At 39.0% G+C, this 27003-nt stretch overlaps 2 protein-coding genes across 4 annotated transcripts in view; both read left to right on the top strand.

The window, feature by feature from the left end:
- Window positions 1-6668: 6668 nt before the first annotated feature.
- LOC124862483 lies at window positions 6669-11055 on the top strand. The gene is made up of 4 exons (XM_047356436.1): window positions 6669-6827; window positions 6925-7254; window positions 7840-7973; window positions 9981-11055. The coding sequence occupies exons 1-4, from the start codon at window positions 6761-6763 to the stop codon at window positions 10062-10064; spliced, it is 615 nt and encodes a 204-aa protein (XP_047212392.1). The 5' UTR covers window positions 6669-6760; the 3' UTR covers window positions 10065-11055.
- Window positions 11056-16678: 5623 nt separating this feature from the next.
- LOC124862407 (septin-9-like) overlaps window positions 16679-27003 on the top strand; it is a 111928-nt gene continuing 101603 nt past the window's right edge. Inside the window, exon 1 of one of the 3 annotated variants that reach the window (XM_047356298.1) lies at window positions 16679-16861. Coding sequence is in view for 1 of the 3 variants with exons in the window: in XM_047356300.1 (XP_047212256.1) it covers window positions 16840-16861 (22 nt within the window). In the remaining 2 variants the exon portion in view is untranslated. The remainder of the gene's footprint in view (window positions 16862-27003) is intronic. The other 2 variants (XM_047356299.1, XM_047356300.1) reach the window with 2 other exon arrangements.

Below are 27003 nucleotides of genomic sequence, written 5' to 3'. Positions count from 1 at the left end.
TGGTTAACAAAGATGGGGGAGCAACCCTTCCCCCTTTCAACAATCCCCTAGAAAAAAACACATCACAAAAAGAGAAAGAAACTAGGAATAAAATGTTTGATGTGAACATCCTTCCCAGGTCCAAAATCTGAGTGCATCTTTAAATGAAAGATGTAGAGATAACTTTGCAGGCAGAGACACTATAGCATAATGTGAAAGAGTTTGATACACCTTGAAAACTCTACAGTAGAGGCTGACATTTTTTCGGGAATCCCACGGGTCACGCGGGATGGGACACAGCATTAGTAAAGATCACGTGATTGGGACGGTACACGATAAAAAATGAACGGGAGCTAACCAATAGGAGGGAAAATAAACTAGGATCAATTGTCTTTGGAAATGTAAAACTGAGACTTTGTTATAAACTTTAAGAAAAAAAAAAAAAAACTCGGATCGACGCCGCCATTGTGTAGTTTTTGTTTTCCAAGAAGCCTATACTATAATGCGAGTCAAACGAACTACACGACCCACAAGCCAACAGTGTTTCTGATCGATGTTTTCCACCTGCGTTCAAAACGCATCAATGGAGGGAGCAGACGCAGGTGGAGAACTGGACGTGGTAAAATTGAATTTGCAACGTAAAGTCAGAAGTAAGGACTTATCTATTAAACTCATAGAGCTGACAGGAAAGTCGCAAATATTACCGAAGTTCAGGAGAGTTGAATCAGCCCTGCATCTCTTCATAATGAAAAGTACCATCACGTGTCAAGTCTAATCTGACCAACAAAACTGCTCGCATGTGCAGCCAAGATTTAAGAGTCTTTGCCACAGTAGAGGGGAAAGGCTTCATCAAGGGAAGATATTAAATAAATATGTTGTAAAGTAGAAAAAAATTGAATGTACCATTAAATGTACAATTTATTTAATACATCATTAAATAATTAAGCGTGCCACTAATTACGTCATGTCGTCTTTAAAATTATACTTAATTATTCAGTGACACATTTAAATGTATAATAGTCCATTTCATGATATAATGGTACATTTATTGTTTCTAGTGATGTATTAAATAAATAATTGGTACCTTTAATTTAATGGCACATTTAAGTTACATTTCTTTCATGTTACATTTACTTCACTTATTGGACATTCACAACATTTATTTATTTAATGATGATTTTATTGTATTAATTTTGTCCAGTTTGACCCTCCATTCTTGATGCCTGTATAGGAGGTCATGTCAGAATTTGAATCAGGTGTTCTGGAGCAGACAAACATCTAAAACCTGCAGGGAAGGGGTCCCTGAGGACCAGGGCTGTGAACCATTGAGGTACAGTTTCTAAATTGTGAAGGTAATGCCTTTTTGCCCTTCTGTTCAACAAGTACAGTTCTCTTACTAGGTGCATTTTTCTTTCGTTCCAGCAACTTGAAACATAAAAGTGATGTCATTGTTCAAAGGAAACGATCACTTAATAAATAAGTAAAATACAACTATGTACATTTTGTTTATTCAACTAAGATAGGCATGGTCTGTTTTCTTGTTTGATATTTTATTATTTCTTCATTATTATTCTTTTTACCTCAACTGGCCTTTACTACAGCTAAAAACAGGGAACTAACTGGTCCTTCAAAGAAATTGCCAAAAGACTAAATGAAGAAAACAAAAATGGGAGAGTCACAGGAGTGGGAGTCGTTCTAAATGGGAGCGGGACGGGAGTGGGAGTCAATTTACCAGAAGTGGGATGGGACAGGATTTTTTTTTTTTATGCTGGCCTGGGATTGGGATGGGACAAGACATTTTTCTGTGGGAGCGGGATGGGACAGGAGAGAAAATCCACTCCCATGTCACCCTCTACTCTACAGTTAGTTCCGGGAGCTGTGTTGCTGCTGCGGACTGCAGCCACTACCTGAATCATTTAAAGTTTTTTGTTGTATTTTATCTGATTTACAGAGAAGTGCATATTAGAAGACTGAATACATTATTTCAATCCATTTGACACCTTTGCTTCCCATAACTGCCTCACAGAACACATGAAACAACTTTTATTTTCAAATACAAATGAACCAAAATAATAGAATTTTGCAGAATTCATTTTCATTAAATAGTGGGGAAGCAAATACATAACTATGTTCCCCTACTCCTCTAAGGAGGAGCAATTGCTCCACTTCCTACAAAATACCTTTGATTTTAGTCATGATGTATGTGGGATGACTTAAGGTGAAGGCTGGATGGACTTATAAACAGAGATTTTGAGACTTTTTATCAGCTTCCTACAATGCCATGGCAGACTAGAGCAACATCCACATTACTGCAGAGGAAGAAACAGTTCTGATATATCTTTACATGACCTTAAACCTAGGTATGAGATTTACGTCGTACACATTTTTATAAATTAATACATAAAGTTATCTGTTTTGTCCTCGAACAAGTACATTTTCCTTAGTATCTGGCTTAGTATTTTATCCCAAAAAGGAGACAATGAGTCACATTTGCCTTATTGCCACAAGAGGGCAGTGTAAACGTGGTAAAACAGGCCTTCAAGCCTTCACCAACACTTTTTAAGGAATAATTATATTCATATATCATGTAACAATTAACATGTCTGTCAGTGATACTTTTAGGATATTAAAGGAAAAAGATTGTTTGGTTTATTTGTACAAGTTAGAATATGTTTTGCGACCTGTGAAAGAAGGGGCTTGGCGATACTTAGTGCTGCGAAGGCAAAAAATAAAGTTACCACATTGCATGTGTCAACTAAAAAAAGAGCATTTCTTGTCTGGTTTCTGTTCTCTTTTTAGAACATAGGTCAACTAATCTTTAAACATCTCAACATGCAGGAAGAAATCATCAAAGATTCATAGCGCTCAGGAAAAGTATTCACATCCTTGAATTTTTCTTACAATTGGGTTGACAGTTGGGTTTGTTACAAGAGCTGTTGGTTAAATTGCTTTTTATGTGATAGACTAATACAAAGAAGTGCACAGTTGTTAAGCAGAAATATAATAAACCACAATGCTATGGTTGCTTCTATCAGGAACTGTGCTCACCATGTAGTTCTTTTCACGTATTGTATTTCAGTTCCTGTTTTTTGCACCTTGATTGTCGGGTCCTGTTGTCAACTGTTGTTTCCTTCGTGCCTGTAAGTTCATCATTGTTCACATTAGAACATGTCCATCCACCATGCGCCTGCCTATGTCCTGTTGCTGCTTTGATTCTTTGCACACTCAAACAGTGACAGCTTCAGGAGTCACCTACAGGTCCTTCTCAAAATATTAGCATATTGTGATAAAGTTCATTATTTTCCATAATGTAATGATGAAAATTTAACATTCATATATTTTACATTCATTGCACACTAACTAAAATATTTCAGGTCTTTTATTGTCTTAATACGGATGATTTTGGCATACAGCTCATGAAAACCCAAAATTCCTATCTCACAAAATTAGCATATTTCATCCGACCAATAAAAGAAAAGTGTTTTTAATACAAAAAACGTCAACCTTCAAATAATCATGTACAGTTATACACTCAATACTTGGTCGGGAATCCTTTTGCAGAAATGACTGCTTCAATGCGGCGTGGCATGGAGGCAATCAGCCTGTGGCACTGCTGAGGTCTTATGGAGGCCCAGGATGCTTCGATAGCAGCCTTTAGCTCATCCAGAGTGTTGGGTCTTGAGTCTCTCAACGTTCTCTTCACAATATCCCACAGATTCTCTATGGGGTTCAGGTCAGGAGAGTTGGCAGGCCAATCCGAAAAAAGTACTTTGGACCACTGAGCAACAGTCCAGTGCTGCTTCTCTGTAGCCCAGGTCTGGGGAATGCGGCACCTGTAGCCCATTTCCTGCACACGCCTGTGCACGGTGGCTCTGGATGTTTCTACTCCAGACTCAGTCCACTGCTTCCGCAGGTCCCCCAAGGTCTGGAATCGGCCCTTCTCCACAATCTTCCTCAGGGTCCGGTCACCTCTTCTCGTTGTGCAGCGTTTTCTGCCACACTTTTTCCTTCCCACAGACTTCCCACTGAGGTGCCTTGATACAGCACTCTGGGAACAGCGTATTCGTTCAGAAATTTCTTTCTGTGTCTCACCCTCTTGCTTGAGGGTGTCAATAGTGGCCTTCTGGACAGCAGTCAGGTCGGCAGTCTTACCCATGATTGGGGTTTTGAGTGATGAACCAGGCTGGGAGTTTTAAAGGCCTCAGGAATCTTTTGCAGGTGTTTAGAGTTAACTCGTTGATTCAGATGATTAGGTTCATAGCTCGTTTAGAGACCCTTTTAATGATATGCTAATTTTGTGAGATAGGAATTTTGGGTTTTCATGAGCTGTATGCCAAAATCATCCGTATTAAGACAATAAAAGACCTGAAATATTTCAGTTAGTGTACAATGAATCTAAAATATATGAATGTTAAATTTTCATCATTACATTATGGAAAATAATGAACTTTATCACAATATGCTAATATTTTGAGAAGGACCTGTACATAGATAAGGGCCTATCTGACCTTTGTGGCAAGAAAAAAGCCATTATTTAAAGAAAGATACAAGAAGTTCTGTTTGCAGTTTGGCACAAAACCATCAGGGTGTTCACAAACTTTCAGCATCTTACAAGGCACTCTTCAATTCATGATCTGAAAAATGGATTGCATATAAAACAGCTGCAAACCTACCAAAACATGGCTTTTTATTGCACACTGCACAAAACCCATGTAAGGGACACAGCAAACACATGGAAGAAGACACTCTGTTCCAATAAGACCAAAACTGAACTTGCATGAGAAATACTGTGTGGAAGAAAACTAGCAATCAATCCCAAATATACTATTCCCAAGGTGGGGCAGCATAATGCTGTGAGACTGCTTTTCTTCAGTAGTGGCAGGGAAAGTTGTCAAAGTTGATAGGAAGATGTATGCAGTTAAATATGGCACCATCCTAAAAAACCTGTTGGAGGCTGCAAAAGGATTGTGAGTGGGACTGAGGTCCACCTTCCAGGAGGTCAGCGACTTTAAATATACAGCCAAACTATAATAGAAGGACCAAAATTTCAGCATATTAATTTGTAAGAATGGCCCAGTCAAAGTCCACACCTAAGGCCAAGTGAGAATTTGTGGCATGACGCTGAAGGGACATCAATACTTTTGTGATGCGTAGAAACTTGACTGTGTTTCTGGATTAACCAATACACAAAAATAGAAATTAACTAGGCTCATTATGTTCAGCATTTGGTCTGTCTTCCTAGCTCTCAACTAACTTGTCAGGTCTTACTATTTTATGTCATGTCAAGAAACGACCAAATGTTACAAGACCTTAAAAAAGCTTTTTTTTAATGATTTTTGTTCACTGCAGAAATAAAATCTGAAAAAGACAAAAAAGGATTTTTTTTTATTAAACTGACTGCTCAACTGTAATTTTCCCACTGGACACATTTTGCTTTGTGCAAAACAAACTTAAAAGGGAAGTCTACTGATATACAATCCTGCGAGGCACTGTAAATACAAACGCAAACTAACTATAGACAATTGAATATAAGTGAAACACTTCCACAATGAAATAATTCTTTTGCAGGTAAAGATTGTGACAAAAAGTATATTACTACTTAGATTTTGGGTGTTTTCTGGAGGAAAACAGAGAAAATGAGTAAGATAATATTCCATTCAAAAAAGGAACATTTTTGAATAAGCTTTGAATGGAACCTGGCTCCAGAGCAGGAGGACTTCGGTCCTAGAGGGCCGGTGTCCTGCAACCTTTAGACGTGCCCTTGGTTCCAGCGCACCTAAATCAAATGGCTGAATTACCTTCTGCAGCCAGGTTCTGCTAATTATCAAATCATTTGATTCAGTTGTGTTGAAGCAGAGACACATTTAAAAGTAGCAGGACACCAGCCCTCGAGGGCTGGAGTTGACCACCCCTGCTCTAGGGGAGAAAATAATGATATATGTTTGTGATTTCAAGAAAAGAGTGCACCAACAGAACAGCTGGTGACGTGTGGACAATCAAACATAAACATGGTCGGGGTGTATGTTGCCATCGCTGTCGCTGCCCTGCTCATCATCGTGTTGGGCTTTATCGTGTGGATCATGTACAAGGTATAAGTTCATGTTGTTTTTGTCTTTGAGTGTTTAAGTTTCTAAGTTTACTGTTTCTCTTTGACTCACAACTGTTGTTTGTGTCTCTGGGGATGTTCCCCATCTGCATCAAATAAAAAAAAGTTTCAAAAGTCTTTCAAAAACATTTTCAAATAAAGCTTTGCTGTGTCTAATCCTAATCCTCAACCTACTCTAACCCTACTCTAAGTAGCCAGATCACCCAGACCGAAAACAATAAGAGTCTAGACAAACCTCAAAAACAGAAGTGGTAATGTCTTCTGCTTTTCATCCATTAGAAACAGAAATTCTTTGACTCAAAAAATGTAAAATTCACAAAACGTCTTTGCAAACTTTCTTTTTAACCTGACAAATACCAGCTTTGCTCTGCTACTTAATTCTGTTCAGACTGCTGCTCCACCACTACAGCGATTCTAATTCTCTGCCTTTCAAAAAAAATTGAAAAACAACCATGCAGCATCCTCACTTTCTTTGCCAGCTTCCGCCACATACAGTCTATTTATGTGTGCTGTCAAAGATTAATGAGACGGAGTTGCAAATAGATGACGCTGACATCTTCCCGCCCACATCAAAGATATTTTATATAGGTCATGTGTTTCTGTTAGCTGTCACGTTAGACAATGTAGTTGAAAACATTTCCGACTGCAGTGTCAGAATTGGACTGAACTTTGCAAATGCTAAATAGCATGTCTGCTGTCTGGATTAAGATTTTCACCATCCTTTGTCTTTGCTACACAGCAGGTAAGACTCAGTCAAGCGAAATTATGAACAACAACATGCAGGTTTAAAATAATACAATGGGGTATAAAACTTTACCATCTTGTGTTTTTTTGTTCAGAGATGAATGGAGTGGTTTGGAAAGAAAATGGACAATCCATCACAATCCAGTGCAGAATTGAACTTAAGCAAACTTATCTGAGTTTAAAAAAAGGCATCAATAAGGACATTGACATTGTTATTATATACGAAACCACAGGTAAAATAAGTACTTCTGAAGAAATGTCAAGAAGAGTTCAGACACATGGAAACTTCCCCAACATTGATATTCTCATTAAAAACCTGAGTACAAGTGACACAGGACCATACTGGTGTGTGTATACAGACGTAGACAAATTTTATAATCAGCGGATCAATGACGGTAACGGATCTGTCCTGCTGGTGGTGACAGGTAAGGATTTATTTTATTAAACTGACTGCACTGTAGCTCAACTGTAATTTTCTCACTGGACACATTTTGCTTTGTGCAAAACAAACTTAAAAGGGAAGTCTATACAATCCTGCGAGGCACTGTAAATACAAACGCAAACTAACTATAGACAATTGAATATAAGTGAAACACTTCCACAATGAAATAATTCTTTTGCAGGTAAAGATTGTGACAAAAAGTATATTACTACTTAGATTTTGGGTGTTTTCTGGAGGAAAACAGAGAAAATTAGTAAGATAATATTCCATTAAAAAAAGGAAAATTTCTGACTAAGCTTTGATTGGAACCTGGCTCCAGAGCAGGAGGACTTTGGTCCTAGAGGGCCGGTGTCCTGCAACCTTTAGATGTGCCCTTGGTTCCAGCGCACCTAACTCAAATGGCTGAATTACCTTCTGCAGCCAGGTTCTGCTAATTATCAAATCATTTGATTCAGTTGTGTTGAAGCAGAGACACATTTAAAAGTAGCAGGACACCAGCCCTCGAGGGCTGGAGTTGACCACCCCTGCTCTAGGGGAGAAAATAATGATATATGTTTGTGATTTCAAGAAAAGAGTGCACCAACAGAACAGCTGGTGACGTGTGGACAATCAAACATAAACATGGTCGGGGTGTATGTTGCCATCGCTGTCGCTGCCCTGCTCATCATCGTGTTGGGCTTTATCGTGTGGATCATGTACAAGGTATAAGTTCATGTTGTTTTTGTCTTTGAGTGTTTAAGTTTCTAAGTTTACTGTTTCTCTTTGACTCACAACTGTTGATTGTGTCTCTGGGGATGTTCCCCATTTCTTGACTGCAAATGTCACTTACACGCCATGCATTAGTCATACTTAACATAGTTTATGGTTAAAACAAAAAGGTTAATCAGAAATTGATAATTTCTTTATGCATTTCTGTTCAAATTTTTAGGGACTGTTTATTACAATAACTGAGATTTAAAAAAATGTTTTCAGTGTCTTAAAACATTATTTAGAATGTTTTCATGAGATTATTCATCCACTGATTAAGTAAATGTGTTCATGTGATCACCAATATATGTTTTCCAGTTAAAATGGGCTGATTACCTCTAGTTTTATGTTGCTATTTCTCTGGCAAGACTGAAAAACACTAAACTAGAACCTGGACCTCAAACCTAAGAGCCCAAGGACGTTTCTACCCCTGTGTGGACTACATCCTGACCTAATAATACTGATATCTTTACTGAACCTTCAAACAGATTGAGCAAAATCAACACAGTTCTTTAAGCTTATAACATAAAACGTAAAGGCAAAAATGCATATGAACAACACAACATGACAAACTGTGCTGAAAAAATATAAGAATACAACATCACAAAACACTGTTAATTTTAACAAATTATTTTTTAAATAATGTTGTGCTCTTTAAAAACTATGTTCACAGTACACAGCCATTGGAATGGATTTCCAGATTCTCGGGGCAGAAGTTGAAAATGCTTCAAAATGTTTTGTTTTAAGCCCTGAAAGTGGCACAGCCAGCAGGCACGGGTCACAAAACCTCAGGGACCTGCTAGGGACATATAAATGTAAAGGTCCGGCCAAACAGTGGTCCTTGTAGAGCTCCACAAATTAGAACCAGGATCTTATTCTGACCTCTAAAGTAGATAGGAAACCAGTGAAGCCAGACAAGAAGTAGAGTAATTTACAGTAACTTGTCTTAGCCAGTAAACCAGTGGAATAAATTTGAACCAATTACAGCAGCTCCATATCTGCTTTGTGTATGCAGAAAAGTAGGCAATTACAACAGTGATGCAAAGAGGAAATAAAAGCATGCATAGGGAATTCAAGTTCTCCCATTTACACAGTGGAAGTATGCAATGTTTCATGAAACATGAACAAAACCAATTATTTGTCATGAATTGTATTGTAATACCTCAATGGAAATATACCCTTATGTCCCTGACTGTAGAGCATAGGTGCTTTTATCATAGGTGGCTAAAGAGTTTCCACAACTAGGGCAATAATCTTGTCAGAAGTAAACACAAGAAATTATTTTATTTATTTAACTGAAGAAATTGTTTTAGGCATCAAGCTGTTTATCTTCTCTAAGCACTCATGCAAAACATGCAACCTAGAAACCTGGTGAGCCTTAGAGGAAATGTATAAATAAACATCCTCTACATTGCAGTGATTAGATATGTTTGCAAAAGTTTTCACAATTTTCAAACAGGTAGCATGTGCAACAGAAACAATGGGGTCCCAGTTCACAGCTTTGATGTATACCATAGTGGAGTGGACCATGTCATTTCAGACAGCTACAGAAGACAATCGGTCCAGTTAAAATGAAGTAAACCATTCAAAGCAGATCCTTACACACTAATCCTAACAAACAAATCTGAGATATTATTATTGCATATCTCACATTTTGCACTTCATTTCGGACTCCTCGTGAACTTCTCCAGGATATTTTGGCCTGTTTTATTTGTGGTATTGAACTGTTTTGTAATGCACAAAGATGGTGTTAAAGCTGTTTGCCATGCCTTGTCTGTGGTAAACAGAACAATTCGGTGTGGTCTGGTACAATTGGTCAACACCACTAGTCTCTGCAACTAAAATTGCCATATCTCTTAAACAGATGCTACTCTTAATCAATTACAAAACATACATTTTCTTAATTTTTAAGAAAATGGAGGCTAACATGATGATCTGTAAATCTTTTGTGACCACACCAAGGTCTCAGACAGCACAACGAAACCGAGGCGTGTTGCTACAAACGGTGACGTTTATGAGGACATGCGAGGAACAATCAGGCGTTGAGAATGTGAGTCTGCAGGTTGCTAACCTGCTTGAAGCCTTTTACATTGTGGGCCACAAAGACAAAAGCGATGCCTGTGGTGCAACATCGCACCTCCTGCTCTTCCCCAACAGATGCACATGTTCAAAAACCAAGCATGTGTTCACAAGAGTATGTCAGCAAAGACAAAGGGAATGGACAAAATAAATCATAAAATGGTACTTTGTAAATCTTTGTAATGTTTTTCTTAAACTGGAAAACATGAGTGTTGAACAAAATTTTAAACAAAATCATAAAATTGTTTTTTTTTGTTTTGTTTTATAATTTTAAATTATATTTTCTGTCCTCAGATTTTCGGTGATGTTCTTAGTAACGATTAGGTCATAACACAGCATCTAAGATGAATCAGAACTTTTTCAAAACTTTTTCAAAATAAGTCAATGTCTTGTCACTTTCTTAATTCAGGTTTCAGCTTGTTGTTTTGTAAGTGATTTAAGAAGTAGTATCACCAAACCCTGATGCTCCCTATGTCATGGATTTAAGCTGAAATTAGGTGACTTTGATCAAAATGATCATTCAGGTAAATGACAATACTTTGGTGTTGTGTTTGAGCTCAGGCCATATAAGACATTGTGAACATAGTCATGATCAAGAAATGTATGTAGCAAATTTAGGCAAAGCATGTCTACAATGAACACTTCCAACTAAGTTCCTCCAATAAAATATTACACTCCAACTAGATTTCAAGAAAGTATCTGCATAGTTCCAGACTGAAATGTTAATACTAACTGTATTATAGGAAGAATGTATATTGTACGTTTTGATTTGATTGTTATTCTTGCAGTATTTTTCTGATAAAGTGTTTTTAAAGGAACCTAAGTATAAAATGTAATAGTAAATTGTAAATAAACTCATGGTTTATTTTGCTGTGCTGTGTGAGATACCATACTATGTATGTTATACAATTTGTCTGTATTTTCTAATCTTAATCAATAAAGCAATACTTTTACTAAGTTTCAAGCTTTCTTCATAATTCAACACTTTAACATTGACTAACAAAAGTTTAGAAACCTCAAGTGTTTCACCGTTTGTCACATACTTCAGTGTATTTTATCAGGATATTACAGCAATACAGACTAGCTCACATTTGGAAGTTGGTGGTAAAATATACATGGCTTTAATTTTTCTTCTTCACAAACTCTGAAAAGTGTGCTGTATGATAACGGTTCTTTCATGAATATTACGCTGGCCAAGCTCCTCAATTCAAAAACCAAAATATTGGCCTCAGAGGATGAGAAGATAGTTTAGATGTGTTTTTTTTTTGTTTTTTAAAAAGCAAGAATCTCGTTTTTTTTTTTTTTCACAAAATCTCAGCAGAGTTTTGATCCATAATTAGCCTAAAAGGATGCAGTCCAAGTAAGATGAATATGTTATTTGGTATTTATATGCTTGTTATAGGTCTTCCGGATGCCAGAGTAGCACTAAAATGCTCTTACTTTGTGATTTTGAGAAAGAAAGGATTCATTTAATTACTCAGTTCAGTTTGACTGATCTATGTCAGGTCTAAGTTTCTTAAACTGTGAAATATTCCTGTAACTTTCTGCTGAAAAGGGTTGCACACCAGCTTTAGTAGCCTTCCTAGGTCAGACATAATTACTCAGTGCTTACAAAATGGAAATGGCAATAACACAAACATCTTGGGGGTGGCATATAATTACTTGTGAATATCTGAACTCTGACTGGGCCATTTTAAAACACTGATCTAAACCACTCTGACTATGTCCCCTATAACTCTGTTTAGGGTCACCATCATGCTGGAAGGTAACCCTGTGCTGCAGTCTCAAGTCTTTTACTGCCTCTAACAAGTTTTCTTCCAAGACTGCCCTATATTTAGCTCCATCTAGCTCCCCATCAACATGTTTTGTCTTGCCTGCTGAAGCAAAGCATCCCCACAGCATGATGCTGCCACCGCCACGTGCCACCTTGGGGACTATGTGTTCAGAATGATGTGCACTAACGTCCTCTAAAAATAACCTTTGATGCCTTTTGATAAAAGCTTTCTTTATGTTTAGATCACATGGTACACACAAGTGGACTCTATTTACTTATAAGGTATTTCATTTTGTGCTATCAGAGTAAGGGGGGGGGGGGGGGGGGGGTGTACATACATACATGAAAACACTGCATACAAACTGAATATGCATACCATTCTGGATCTTTGGATCTTTGGATCTTTGGATACAATATATATTTCTCCTTTGATTTTACAGCTATGCACTACTTTATGATGGTCTGCCAAATATATTTCAAACAAAATACAGTGGAGTTAGTGGTTGTAACTGGTCCTAATATGTTCAGTGGGACTAAATACTGTAATTTGGCTGCCAGTTTTAAGGGTTTCAGTTTGCGTCTCTCCCACCACCTCTTAACACATAGTGGTCTGCTTTTACACTAAAGCCACTACCTGCTCACCCCACAACAAGGGAATCAGTGATTGTGAATGTAAAAGTCTCAGGTATTATAGTAAGTGTGGGCAGAGTTAGGAGAAACTGTAGGCGTACAGTGCCAGATTTATGGTTACAAAACCTATTCAGTAGTATAAACGTCTGCCTGCTTGCCAGACTGTCATTCTGGAGTATCTTAAAGTAACTTCTCATAATGTTTACTATTTCAAAAGCTGAAATTGTTATTTTCACAAAGATATGGGTCCAAAATGACTGACAGAATGTCAGATGACATACAAACAGTAATTCTGTTCTTGAAAATAAAGAGGAAAATGGAGCTTATAATAGATCAAAAAACATGAGTTAAAGATCAATATTAGGCCACACAAGCAGAAAAAGCATAATTTATTACCACCACCAACTCCAGCTGGTCCATGTGTTCACTTAACCAAATAGTGGGCTTTCACACGTTATAAATCTTGAAGCTGTTCAAACATGTCTAGTTAAGGTTGACAGATAAAAGACTGTATGAGTCAACACAAAGAGCTAGGTAAAAGGAAAAAATGGTTGCAAAGTTTAAAGTGGATGTTTACTGTTGTGGCGGGTTTGTGGTCAAAGGTTCTATCTTATTTTCTTCACGAAGATGGTCTACAGGACCCTGAAGTGTGAAACGTGTCTTCCTGTGTGTCAGTGGGAGAAATGTCAGCGATGAGCAGTGCAGGAACACGGCTATTGTTTTTTGTCAACGTGCTTTTAAGTGGGACCACTTACGAATGGTCCAGAGTGAGATGGAAACCAAACAGTGCAACAAGTTGCAGCGAGAGTCGGAAACTGAGACCACTGTTCCGAGAAACGCAACCAAAGCACAATTACAGCGAGAGCATCCACATGGCACCACAGGTTTGTTTTTTTTTAAATGAACTTTATGCACTTTTTTTTTTTCTTACATTGCTTTTCTCAGTTTTAAAAGGTAAAACAAGAGCCAGCACACACGTGCAGCACAATTTCTGCAGAACATTGTGACAGGAAACAGCATAAAAGATCTGTGTCAGAAAGCTGACATGCAAAATACTGCAAAGCAGCAATAGATAAACAGCGGATGAACCTCTGTCACAAATGTGGACGGAAACCAAATGAAATCTTGCGTGTTGACAGCCAGCTTTGAAGAAAAACAACTCGGTATCCGATATCCTGATCTGCAGAATATATAAGAAAAACAGTGGAAAGTTGTTCATATCTGTAGGTGCTTTCAGTGGTGTAGGTTGCTGTTTGGATGTGACGTAGTTTTAGATGATCTTTTCACAGTTTTTTCCACACAGATTGGGTCTGAAGGTGGAAAATACTTTAATGCACTAACTCCTATTTTTCTGATTAAAGTGCACCTGGCTTTTACAGCAGAATCAGGATGTGGTTGACATATTATTGATTTATAAAAGCAAATGTCCCAAAAGTCAGGTTAAATCCCCCAGTGGTTGATGTGAAATGTGGTTGAGTAATTTTGAGTTTGTCTTCCTTCTTCATTGTTTCATCCAACTTGTGCACCACTGGCAGCAGTCCAGCCCCTTAAGCATGATGCCACCTCCACCATGCCTGTAGAGTATTCTTAGATCTGCTTACCTCATCTTCAGTATATCAAAACTAATTCTTATTGTAACTGTTCTCTTTTCTCCAGAAGGCACAGAATGTGATGGACTGGCGACCTGCCCTGGAAGAACCTTGTCCTGAAGTCTAAGAGTGTCGGTTTGGGTCAGATGGTTGTAGTACACAACAGGGTCTTCCATTACGAAAATGATTCCTATTTAACCTCAAAAATATTAGTTCAGTCAGGAAGAGTTGTCAAACATCTGACCAGAAATATACCAGTAACTTGATGAGGTGCAACTTACCAAGAGATATTTAACCATATGTCAGTGGGACCTCTTTTTGCCATTTTGACCTTGTGAATCAAAGAAAATCTGGACAAAATTCAAACTTGTGGATCCACTTCTTGTTTTTTAATCATTCACGTTGTTATATTGTCTGTTTAACCTGGAAAAAACAAACAAAAACAAAAAAACAACAACCTGTGACAGTTGTGAAAGTCACAAATGTCTATGTATTTTTTCTGATGGTTTCATTTATTTAATTAAATTTAACAAAATGTGGAACAAATCTGTATTCAGCTACTAGGGGTTTATACTTTGTAGGACCAACCATGCTTATAGTCTGCAAGTTTTGTAAATCGTAAGACTAAAAGTTTTGCCCAGTCTTCTTGTTTTTTAAATACCTCTAGCTCAGGCGAATTGGATGGAGAACTTCTGCTAACATCAATTTAAAGTCTTGACACAAATTCTCAATTGGATTTAGGTCTGGTCTTTGACTAGACCATTTTAACATGAATATGATCTGATTTGTTCTAAATCATTAAATTGTATGTCTTGTTGTCCTGATGGGAGGTGAACCCTTGTCCAAGTCTCAAGAATCTCACAGACTAAACAAGATTTGAATGGTAAAAGGATTTAATTTATATAGTACTTTTTTAGTAATACCATGATCCTAATGGTGGCCATGTTTCACATTGGGAATGGTGTATTTAGAATAATGGAAAGTGTACGTTTTCTAACCAAGAGTTTAACTTTGGTCTCATCTGTCCAGTGCACATTTTTAAGTATTGTCCATCCCCTACATGATGTGTGGCAAACAGCAAACAGGAGTTGTTATGGGTTCCTTTCAACAACAGTTTTCTCGCCACTCACAACAGATTCTCTGCAGCTCCTCCCGAGTTACCAGGGGTCTCTCGGCTGCGTCTCTGATTACTGCTCCCTTTGCCCAACCAATCAGTTGAGGTGGACAACCCAGTCTTTGTAGGACTGCAGTGTTACCATACTCTTTCCATTTGCAAATAATGATTTGGACAGTGCTTGATATGAATCTGAAGCTTGGTATATGTTTTAGAACCTACCTCTGCTCCAAACCTTTGCACAGCTTTACCCCTGACCTGTCTGTCTGCTGTGTTCCTTGGCCTGCGTGATGCTGATAGTTCTCTAATGTTCTCTATGAACCTCATAGACGTCTTTATTTGTACTAAGATGAAATTGCTCACAGGTTGACTTGTTTTGCTAATTAGGTGATTTGTGAAGGGTATTTTTTTGCAGTGGGTTTTATTCAGGGGCATCAAAGTAAATGGGGCTGGATACAAATGCACATTGAACTTTTTTGTTTTCTACCTTACAATCAACCCCTAGTGTGTGCTGGTGTATATAACAGAATCTCAACAAAATGAATTAAAGTTTGTAATTGTAAGGTGAAAAAAGTTGGAAAAGTTTAAAGGGTATGAATACGTTTGATGTAATTGATTGGGGAATATTTTTGCAAAGATCACTAGTTGCTGTTTCTTCTTGCAGGAAAACTAAAATTAGTTCCACAAGTAATTTAATTTGTTACATGAAGCAAGGTAATGGCTGATTCGCCTTGTGTGAGGAGCTTGAATACTGACAGGTGCTCTTAGAGAGAGCAAACTGAAACATTACATCAGTACAAACATTAAATTTTCTCCTCAGTCACTCAGGACTTCCTTCTTGAATGCATTGGAGTGCTTGGAGGAAACTGATCAACCCACGCAGAAACCTAAAGAAGTCTCTGCAGCTCAGACCCGCCGGCAGGATGTGCATCTATGTGTCTGATGAGCGTGAAGCGGGATGACACAGTCTGACATTTCAGATTTTGAAAGGGGAAAGGTCGTTGGAACCACTGAACGCTTCATCTAGCTGCTAAACGTGGCGCCACCAAGACTTAAAGTTTATAGTCCAAACAGTTTACCAGGCCACAACCCAACACCAAACACACTGCAGCCTGTCAGCACTGTGCACAGGTGGTTTGTGTATGCACTGATAAGAGATTCCACGCAAACGCATTTTAGTTAAATGTCGATTTGAACTTTGCGCAACAATTAGACCAGCACACTAATTTAGTCAGAGATTCCCAATCCAACAATCCACGCCAGATAGCTCCCTGAGCGCACAGGTAAGATAGCAGTCTTTATTCCTTTGCTGATAGGCGAAAGCCCCCGCACAGTTACTGTAAACCACTCCCGCTCCTGGGATAGGGCGTGCGTCAGGAGCGCAGGTGAGATTATTTGAATATTCAACACATAAACTGTTTCCTCAAGCAGGTCGAGGGAATAAAAGACTGGGGCAAAGTTTAGGGAGTTTAGGACACAAGAGCGAGTTTTGAGACTGATCCGTCCATAGGTGATACAGAAGGAGGCAGAGACGCACGGAGAGAAGCAGTCTGGGAAAGTTACGGATGCAAACAACACCTTGATATTTTCCGCTTTTGAATTAAAATACTGCGAAGGGAAGACACATCGGCAGCCATGAAGAAATCCTCGTTTCCAGGTGAGAGAATGGATCCTTTCACCGGGACAACACCATTATCTCTTCATATTTATGAAAAGAAAAAAAGTACATTTTGGGTTTATTCAACAGAACGCCCAGTAAAAAGCCTACATTTTTCAACACCGCTCCTCCTCAAATCTATGCATTTATAAAATTCCCCTTTTGCAAACGGCCCCATGCTGCGGGAGCTGTGGGTGTGGTTTTTTGATCCATTTCTTGGCTCCGCTCACAGTCACATAAACAGGCTGTGACATCATGACAGAAAGGTGACGCAGGTGACCTTTTTTTCCGTCCGGAGGAACGAGATGCTTTATGCATCTGGATCAAATCTAACCAAGCTTAATGGTTCTGCTTGTTTTATGACTGGCTGCGAGAATGCATGCAATAACACGTGCGGCCAAAGACACTCAACAGATGCAGAAAAACACATAAAAAGGTCAAAGGAACCGGAAATGAATCTCATATAAATAGAGGAATTTGTGTGTCTAAAATTGTGTATTTATAAAATTGAGAGGATGGATCAAAATAAGTCTTCTTTGTTCAATTGAGGAGCACTTTGCTGGGTGAATGAAAACTCTTTCGAAGACTCTCCCCACCTTATCTGTCAACTGGCCAGTTGAACTGGAAAGTCAACAACCATTGATAAAGCACAGCGGTCGTATGGTCATAGTTTGGGCATATTTTGTTGCATTTGGGTCGAAATGACTCTAAAACTAAGATTTAAAAAAATAATAATAAATGTCATTAGTCTGTGTGAGACTTAAGCGAAGAATTATTGAAGGAGAAAACAGGTATTATATTGGATTGGCCAAGTCAAAGTAATAAAAAAATTGTGAATTAGTACTTTGTTAGAAAGTAGAAACATGCTATCAAGCACTGTGGTTGTGGTGTCATGGCATGAGGTGGGTAGTAACTAGCTACATTTGGTTAGTTACATTTAATTGAGTAATCAATTACTTCACTGAATTATGAACAAACATATTTAACCAGAAATGCACCTGACACATATACAAGTGTGTCTGTGTCTGGTGAGACTTCGGGTCTGTAAACAACGTTAAAGTTTTAATGTTATTTTCTATCTGCTGAACATGTGCCGTTTGGAGGTCAAGTGAGTATGCAGTAAACAGTAAAGATTGTCACTGAAGCACTTTGAATTGTTCTAACATGCATAATTTACCTACTGTAAGTGTTGGTTTTACTGTAAGCTACGGTTTTATTTGTTTTGTTTTGTTTTTTATGATGTGAATTATTTTTGCTCATTTTTTATTTTATTATCATGAGCACCAAAATCTGCACATAATTTTTTTAATTTGCATGTATGAATGCATCATTTTCGCAAATTAAATTAGATTAAACAGTACTACTTAGGTACTAGGTACTTACAGTATGTTATTTACATGTCATCAGGTTATTCTCATCTACTTTTACGCTATTTTAATTTTGTTATATATCTTTTAAAATAAGGCTCCAAAACCATCACAGCATATCTTTACATGCACACAAGCCATTGTCCCCTGCGTTTGTCTTTCTTCTGTCTAGTATTGTCTCCTTCTTTCACTTTCTGTTGTTGCAGGCAGCTTTATCACTTATTTCTCCATTCAGAGCTCAAAAGCCCCCCTCCTTTTGTTTCTCCTCCGAACTCCGACATGGACCATAGCCTTCAGAAGGCCAGCTTTCCCGGCTCCTCTTCCCAGAGACTTTAGGTGCGATGGAGCGTCTGACAGTTTTTCATTGGAGCCAAGCACATGTTGGGTCATGCTGCTTCGCCTCCTCCTCTTCCTCCTCTGTGTGTGTGTGTGTGTGTGTGTGTGTGTGTGTGTGTGTGAGTCCCATTACAAGGTGTGCATTTAATCTGTTGTGTGGATGTGTTGTGAAAGGTCCTTTCTGTTCAGTGTGAAGGGGTGTTTGGACAAGCATCCAGGGTGTCTGACTTGTGTGTGGACATGTGTGTGTCTGTTTGCAAGAAAATAAGAAAAACATTCTCACACACAAGCAGATTTTAAAGATTGCCCATATAAAACCAATGGTGATATTTGATGTTTAAGGGTGGTTGTGTGCATATCTATGCATACATGCAACCTCTTGTACTTGGGGCACTGATCCCTGCATTGTACACCACTCCCTTAAGTTGTCTGGATCAATGAGTAACCTGTATGAACACAACAACACACAGAGTCATTATTTTCTAAGTACACATCTCCTGGTATGTGCTTTCATGTCGTACTCAGAAAAAAGCACACATACGCTCCAAATCTACTACTATCTGTGTGACAGGTACCTCACTCCATGCTGCATTATGACTTTTAGCCTGTTTATACTGGAGGGCGAGCAAGGCTTTGATTCAAAGCCTGGAGCAATTGTTAGATGGTAACTTGAAAGTTGAGCTATAAACTGTGTTGAGACATATTTGCCCTGTCATCTAGCAGAGCATGCCGGGGATGGTCTAACCTTCAATTTGAAAGCTACAAGGCTGTGAATAATAGGCTAATAAGGTGCTGGAACATGTGGACATGCATATACAGTGCTGTGGTTTGATCCAAAAATGTGGGTTTGTACTTTACAGAGGTTTAAGCTTGGGAAAAACTTGTGAAAATAGCAGTGAAACTGTGTGAAAGTAAATACATGATGATGAAAAATGTAAATGTTTGTTTTTCCAAGTAAATTAGATAAACTCAGGCATTCAGATCTACTGATTTCCAAAAACGTTTTGTGCATAGATTTATCGTATAACTCTGCAGAAGGTGTTTTATTTTATGTTGCCTTTCCATCTGTCCGTCTGTCCCTCCATCCTTTTGAAAAATACATTTTATTTATGTTTTTAGGTTTTAAAATAAAGAAAAAAATAGAACTTTGCAAAAAGACATTCTTCTATGGGATGTTGATATTTGTAGGAAATTATGTAAAGAAAAAGACTAAAATAGATCTAAAAAATGCTGCTGGTACTTTTAGTCATCAAGTCAATGCAAATATTCTATGAAAAAACAGAAAATCTAAAAACAAACTTCATATGTTAAGATATCTAAATTAAAAAACTTTAATTGGTGCTTTATCATTTTTAGCTAGTTAGTTATTAAGAGCCATTGTCATTAAAATTAAAATAAAAGTAAAATCTGCTTCACTGTTTTTCAAATGTATATACAGGGGTTGGACAATGAAACTGAAACACCTGGTTTTAGACCACAATAATTTATTAGTATGGTGTAGGGCCTCCTTTTGCAGCCAATGCAGCGTCAATTCATCTTGGGAATGACATATACAAGTCCTGCACAGTGGTCAGAGGGATTTTAAGCCATTCTTCTTGCGGGATAGTGGACAGGTCACTAGACGATACTGGTGGAGGAAAACGTTTCCTGACTCGCTCCTCCAAAACACCCCAAAGTGGCTCAATAATATTTAGATCTGGTGACTGTGCAGGCCATGGGAGATGTTCAACTTCACTTTCATGTTCATCAAACCAATCTTTCACCAGTCTTGCTGTGTGTATTGGTGCATTGTCATCCTGATACACGGCACCGCCTTCAGGATACAATGTTTGAACCATTGGATGTACATGGTCCTCAAGAATGGTTCGGTACTCCTTGGTAGTGACGTGCCCATCTAACACAAGTATTGGGCCAAGGGAATGGCATGATATGGCAGCCCAAACCATCACTGATCCACCCCCATGCTTCACTCTGGGCATGCAACAGTCTGGGTGGTACGCTTCTTTGGGGCTTCTCCACACCGTAACTCTCCCGGATGTGGGGAAAACAGTAAAGGTGGACTCATCAGAGAACAATACATGTTTCACATTGTCCACGGCCCAAGATTTGTGCTCCTTGAACCATTGAAACCGACGTTTGGCATTGCCATGAGTGACCAAAGGTTTGGCTATAGCAGCCCGGCCGTGTATATTGACCCTGTGGAGCTCCCGACGGACAGTTCTGGTGGAAACAGGAGAGTTGACATTTAATTCTGCCGTGATTTGGGCAGCCGTGGTTTTATGTTTTTTGGATACAATCCGGGTTAGCACCCGAACATCCCTTTCAGAGAGCTTCCTCTTGCGTCCACAGTTAATCCTGTTGGACGTGGTTCGTCCTTCTTGGTGGTATGCTGACATTACCCTGGATACTGTGGCTCTTGATACATCACAAAGACTTGCTGTCTTGGTCACAGATGCGCCAGCAAGACGTGCACCAACAATTTGTCCTCTTTTGAACTCTGGTATGTCACCCATAATTTTCTGTGCATTTCAATATTTTGAGCAAAACTGTGCTCTTACCCTGCTAATTGAACCTTCACACTCTGCTCTTACTGGTGCAATGTGCAATCAATGAAGACTGGCTACCAGGCTGGTCCAATTTAGCCATGAAACCTCCCACATTAAATGACAGGTGTTTCAATTTCATTGTCCAACCCCTGTATATCAGAATGTGGACTAACCATACGAGCAGAGCTCTCCTCTGTATTTGGAGTATGGAAGCATAATCAGTTGTGGAAACAAAAGCAAAATTCTTTAATTTTTATCCAATATGTTCACTACCAAGTGTCACCTGCAGCCTGGACTTCCCCTGCTGCTGCAGACCAACAGTCTATGTCTATGTTCCTCTTCTCGCCGGCATGCGTAGCCTGCTCTCAAGTGTCCACTCTGCTTTGTGTTTATTATCTGCAGCCAAGATGTGATACTGGCCGCTGGAGCTGTCAGCTGATACAACAGGCGGCTAGTGTTGTACTGCACGCCCGAGGCCTGGAGAAACCTGTAAAAAGATAATGGCAGGCTCAGAGAGGTTCTGATGCACGGTCGAAGTGTGTGAACTGGCATCCAGACGTGGCTATTAGAGCAGATACGAGTGTGTTTAAGTATTTCAGATGCGGTAGCTGTGCACTGTTATCTGATTAACTAACACACTTGTTGAAACATTTATTATAGGACAAATGAAAAGCATGTTGTGTTTAGCAGGGCCGAGAGTCAGGGCTCAGGCAGGGAAAATGTTTTGGCAAGAGCAGCCATTTCATGTCATGACTTGAATAAATATTTTAATGTTCGTAACAATCCGCTAAAGTGTTCACCTTCGGTTCTGGTTCTACGTTTTTGTCGCACTTATATGTGTCAGATTGCAAAAGTGTTTAAAAATAAAAGATAATCTGTGTAAATACATGCTGCACTTTTTCTTATTTATTCTTGAATTTCTCTTGAATTTCTTTCTGAGCCCAATGTATTGCTTTTGAGATGTTGTTTTGCCTACTTCATGTTGTTAGACAGGTTCTATATAAGTGATTTCTTCACACCATAGATCTGGCAGCAATCAGGCCTGGGTGTGGCTATTGGAACTGAAACCAGCTGTCCAAAATAATAAGTGAGAAAATTACAGGTTTACATAGAAAGCAGCTGGTTTAGCTTGTCTGTTTTTCCTTAAAAAAATTAAATCATCACTGGAAAACTGTTTTATGTTCTCAGGTTATCTCAAATATTGAAAATTGTGTGATAATTTGAAGCAACAAGGCAAAGACAGAAGAAATCTGAGGTGGAGAAATACCATTTCTTTGCACTTTAAAAGTCCAGAGAAAAAACAGATTTATATGTTTCTCTGTGCACACCCTTACAATGTGCAAACAAGTTCTGCATCAGACCGTGGATCAGGCTCATGATGCTGCATGCTTCAGTGTTAAGATGGAATGACAATGTTTGTTTAGCTGCCTCTTCTTAATTCCTCTATCCAAACATGAAAATCTGTGCAAACTTACAAATGCTAAGGCTGTTTTTCAAAACCTGGGTTGCCTTTCTAAGACTTTCTAAGTAAATAAACTCACTTGTTCAGTTGTTCAGCTATGATTTACAATAAGTGGATAGTTCTCAGGTGAAGTCACATCTCATAAAAGCTCTATGAGATATTTAACCGGCACTCTTGGGTTTTAACAACTTTACTTGATCCATGTCTAAAACGGTCACATTGTTTTAATGGACTGCAGCAGCATTCTGGTTTAGTCATGTCACAAACACGTAACTTACACATTAGTGTGCATTGTGAAGAGAACAGACAGATTTTGTGTGTTTGGCAGAGTAGTGCTGGTTTTCAGTGAGTGTCCTGAGTGAAGCAGAAGTAGGAAGAGGTGTCACCAGTCTGTCGCTTCGGCATCAGGACTCGGGATGAGTGTGTTTCAAAGGTCAAAGTCGATGTCTTGCCCAAACTGCTCGTACATCCATGTTTCTGCATGACTTGGGTGCTGTGTGGGTGTGAGGGTGTGTTCTCTGCGAGGCTTACTTTGGTGCAGGCCCTGGTGCAAAAAAACTAAAGGTCTTATCCGGGCCGTAAGAAACTATCTTGAAAAAAGGCCTTTTGGCCTTTTCGCTCAGTCTCGCTTTCTTTCTTTTCATTCTTTCACTCCCCCTCTCTTTTTTTCATAATTGCCCCCAGCCCCTTGTCCACTCCCCAGTGTTGTGAAACGCTGTTTGCAGCATACCCTCAACATGTGTAATGAGGGCCATAAAAACACAATGGAGGAAGATTGAAAAGCCGGAACCAAGACGGAGCTCAGTGACATTTAACCTTTTTGCATGCACATGTTCAACTTGACAAATTATGATTGCAAGAAAATTGTCCACACCTACCCTAAGGTGATATAGATCATGCCAGAAATCCAGAGCAACTCTGCAAGAGAAAAAAGAAACCTTAGGAGTCAGAACTGTAGCTAAAACTAAAGACTGCAAGAAAGTCTGTTTTCTTGAAGCTAGATAGAAACAGGTGGAATAGATCGCATGAGACTAGATACTGAATTTTACATAATACTGATGTGTGGATTACACATATATACTTAATCCACACATGATCCCACTAATAACTGTTTGAATGTTCTTCGGCAAGTTGAAAAACCACAGACTTTCTGTTCCCATCACACTTAACTCTGAGAGGATATGTGGACACTCTTCTTTTGATTGTCTGTTTATTAAAAATTTTAGGTTCATTGGATTCATTTGGAGGTAGTCCTCTCTGGCAGTAAATAAGGTCCCTCAGAATGATTCTACCTCCACCGTGCTTGGCTGTCAAGGTGAAGGTCAAGGTAATTTGTATTATCCCTAAGGATTAATTTGTTTCACAGCCAGTGGCAAATACTTTGAAGAAAAAACGCACAAATAGCAGCAGTACAAAATAACAACATTTAGATCAGTTGGAAGTGGTAGATCAGTGTTTATAAGCCCCACCTTGACCACTCCAAACATACTTCTTGTCGTGGTAACCAAACAGCTCAACGTTTTTACTGAAGGCATTTTACTCGTAGAGAGTAAAATAATTCAGTCGTGCTTGAAAGCGTCGATTTTGGAGTTGGGGCTTATTTCCAGTTCACGAGTTGTCCCCGGGTTCTTAATCAATAGCCTTTCATATAAGGATGACAGTCTGGGACAGGCTAGGGAATAGGCTTAAAATCCTACTAGCCCAACCATGCCTGTCTTGGGTACAACATTTTCGTCTCTTGCAAAATAATTTAAATTGTTCTTTAATCATTTCACCCTGAAGAGAAAACAGTATAAATGTGATGTTCATCTCCATGATAAGTGTATATAAACTTCTCAATGTCACCGTAAGACAGTAAAGGGTCTGTTGAAGGCTGTAGGCAGAATGAGATAATTGACTGAAATGAATGCCTGTCATTATACTTGAAATATCACTCCCTATGTTTTGAAAGATTTGCTCTAGCTTTACTTTTGCAATGTCTACAACTAGCAACATTGATTTATGTGTTAATCGAAATGTCTCACTCTAAAGGGAAGGGAGTTCCCTAAAAGAGGTCAGAGAGAAAAAAGGGAGGGAAGATCCTTCACGTCCTCTATCTTCCTGCTCAAACACAAGCTGCGTGGCCTCCCTGAGCAAACATAAAAATATCAGGAGGATGTAGAAAGACACTGTATACTTTAATGTTTGTGTCCTCTTTTGCCTGTGTGAAAGAAGGGTCTATTTTAAGTGTAGGGTAAAGTTCAGAGGAATATATTTATAGGAACATGTTTATAGTATATACAGGTCCTTCTCAAAAAATTAGCATATTGTGATAAAGTTCATTATTTTCTATAATGTCATGATGAAAATTTAACATTCATATATTTTAGATTCATTGCACACTAACTGAAATATTTCAGGTCTTTTATTGTCTTAATACGGATGATTGTGGCATACAGCTCATGAAAACCCAAAATTCCTATCTCACAAAATTAGCATATTTCATCCGACCAATAAAAGAAAAGTGTTTATTAATACAAAAAACGTCAACCTTCAAATAATCATGTACAGTTATGCACTCAATACTTGGTCGGGAATCCTTTTGCAGAAATGACTGCTTCAATGCGGCGTGGCATGGAGGCAATCAGCCTGTGGCACTGCTGAGGTCTTATGGAGGCCCAGGATGCTTTGATAGCGGCCTTTAGCTCATCCAGAGTGTTGGGTCTTGAGTCTCTCAACGTTCTCTTCACAATATCCCACAGATTCTCTATGGGGTTCAGGTCAGGAGAGTTGGCAGGCCAATTGAGCACAGTGATACCATGGTCAGTAAACCATTTACCAGTGGTTTTGGCACTGTGAGCAGGTGCCAGGTCGTGTTGAAAAATGAAATCTTCATCTCCATAAAGCTTTTCAGCAGATGGAAGCATGAAGTGCTCCAAAATCTCCTGATTGCTAGCTGCATTGACCCTGCCCTTGATAAAACACAGTGGACCAACACCAGCAGCTGACACGGCACCCCAGACCATCACTGACTGTGGGTACTTGACACTGGACTTCTGGCATTTTGGCATTTCCTTCTCCCCAGTCTTCCTCCAGACTCTGGCACCTTGATTTCTGAATGACATGCAGAATTTGCTTTCATCCGAAAAAAGTACTTTGGACCACTGAGCAACAGTCCAGTGCTGCTTCTCTGTAGCCCAGGTCAGGTGCTTCTGCCGCTGTTTCTGGTTCAAAAGTGGCTTGACCTGGGGAATGCGGCACCTGTAGCCCATTTCCTGCACACGCCTGTGCACGGTGGCTCTGGATGTTTCTACTCCAGACTCAGTCCACTGCTTCCGCAGGTCCCCCAAGGTCTGGAATCGGCCCTTCTCCACAATCTTCCTCAGGGTCCGGTCACCTCTTCTCGTTGTGCAGCGTTTTCTGCCACACTTTTTCCTTCCCACAGACTTCCCACTGAGGTGCCTTGATACAGCACTCTGGGAACAGCCTATTCGTTCAGAAATTTCTTTCTGTGTCTTACCCTCTTGCTTGAGGGTGTCAATAGTGGCCTTCTGGACAGCAGTCAGGTCGGCAGTCTTACCCATGATTGGGGTTTTGAGTGATGAACCAGGCTGGGAGTTTTAAAGGCCTCAGGAATCTTTTACAGGTGTTTAGAGTTAACTCGTTGATTCAGATGATTAGGTTCATAGATCGTTTAGAGACCCTTTTAATAATATGTTAATTTTGTGAGATAGGAATTTTGGGTTTTCATGAGCTGTATGCCAAAATCATCCGTATTAAGACAATAAAAGACCTGAAATATTTCAGTTAGTGTGCAATGAATCTAAAATATATGAATGTTCAATTTTCATCATGACATTATGGAAAATAATGAACTTTATCACAATATGCTAATTTTTTGAGAAGGACCTGTATTTAAATTTTGCAAAGTGTGGCATACTTTACAACTATTTGTTTCTGTATTCATTTGACACCAGTGACTGATCAGTTGATGCATTTGTGCATGCATGATTGTGCTCTCAAGTGGTTGTGCCAAACACACGCATACCCAGATGCTATAGGCCTCCCTAAACACCACAAATGACATCAATAAGCTGAATGTTGGTGCAAACACGCATACATCCGTATGTTTACTCTGGGAGATTTTGTGACTTGCAGTACCCCTCAAAAGTTCAAGTTTTCCTTCAGTGTTAAAACCAACTCCCATTTTCATGCATCACATAAGTGTAGTGACCTCTGCTGCACGTAGCACTCTCATGAGGAAAATATGACAAAAGATTACAAAGCCTTTAAAAGTAAAATAGACATAGGTATGGTGTGTTTGTGTGTGTGTTTGAGGCCTCAGACAAGACTGAGCAGGTGAGTTCAGTTTCCACTGTAGACAAACACACTTTTGTATCAACACATTGCAGATGTCACTCCTGTGGTTTAGATTTAACCTCACTGACTTAC

This window comes from Girardinichthys multiradiatus, chromosome X (genome assembly GCF_021462225.1).
Source record: "Girardinichthys multiradiatus isolate DD_20200921_A chromosome X, DD_fGirMul_XY1, whole genome shotgun sequence".
Classification (NCBI taxonomy): domain Eukaryota; kingdom Metazoa; phylum Chordata; class Actinopteri; order Cyprinodontiformes; family Goodeidae; genus Girardinichthys; species Girardinichthys multiradiatus.
The sequence above is the reverse complement of the archived record's forward strand: the minus strand, read 5'-3'. Positions and strand labels throughout refer to the sequence as shown.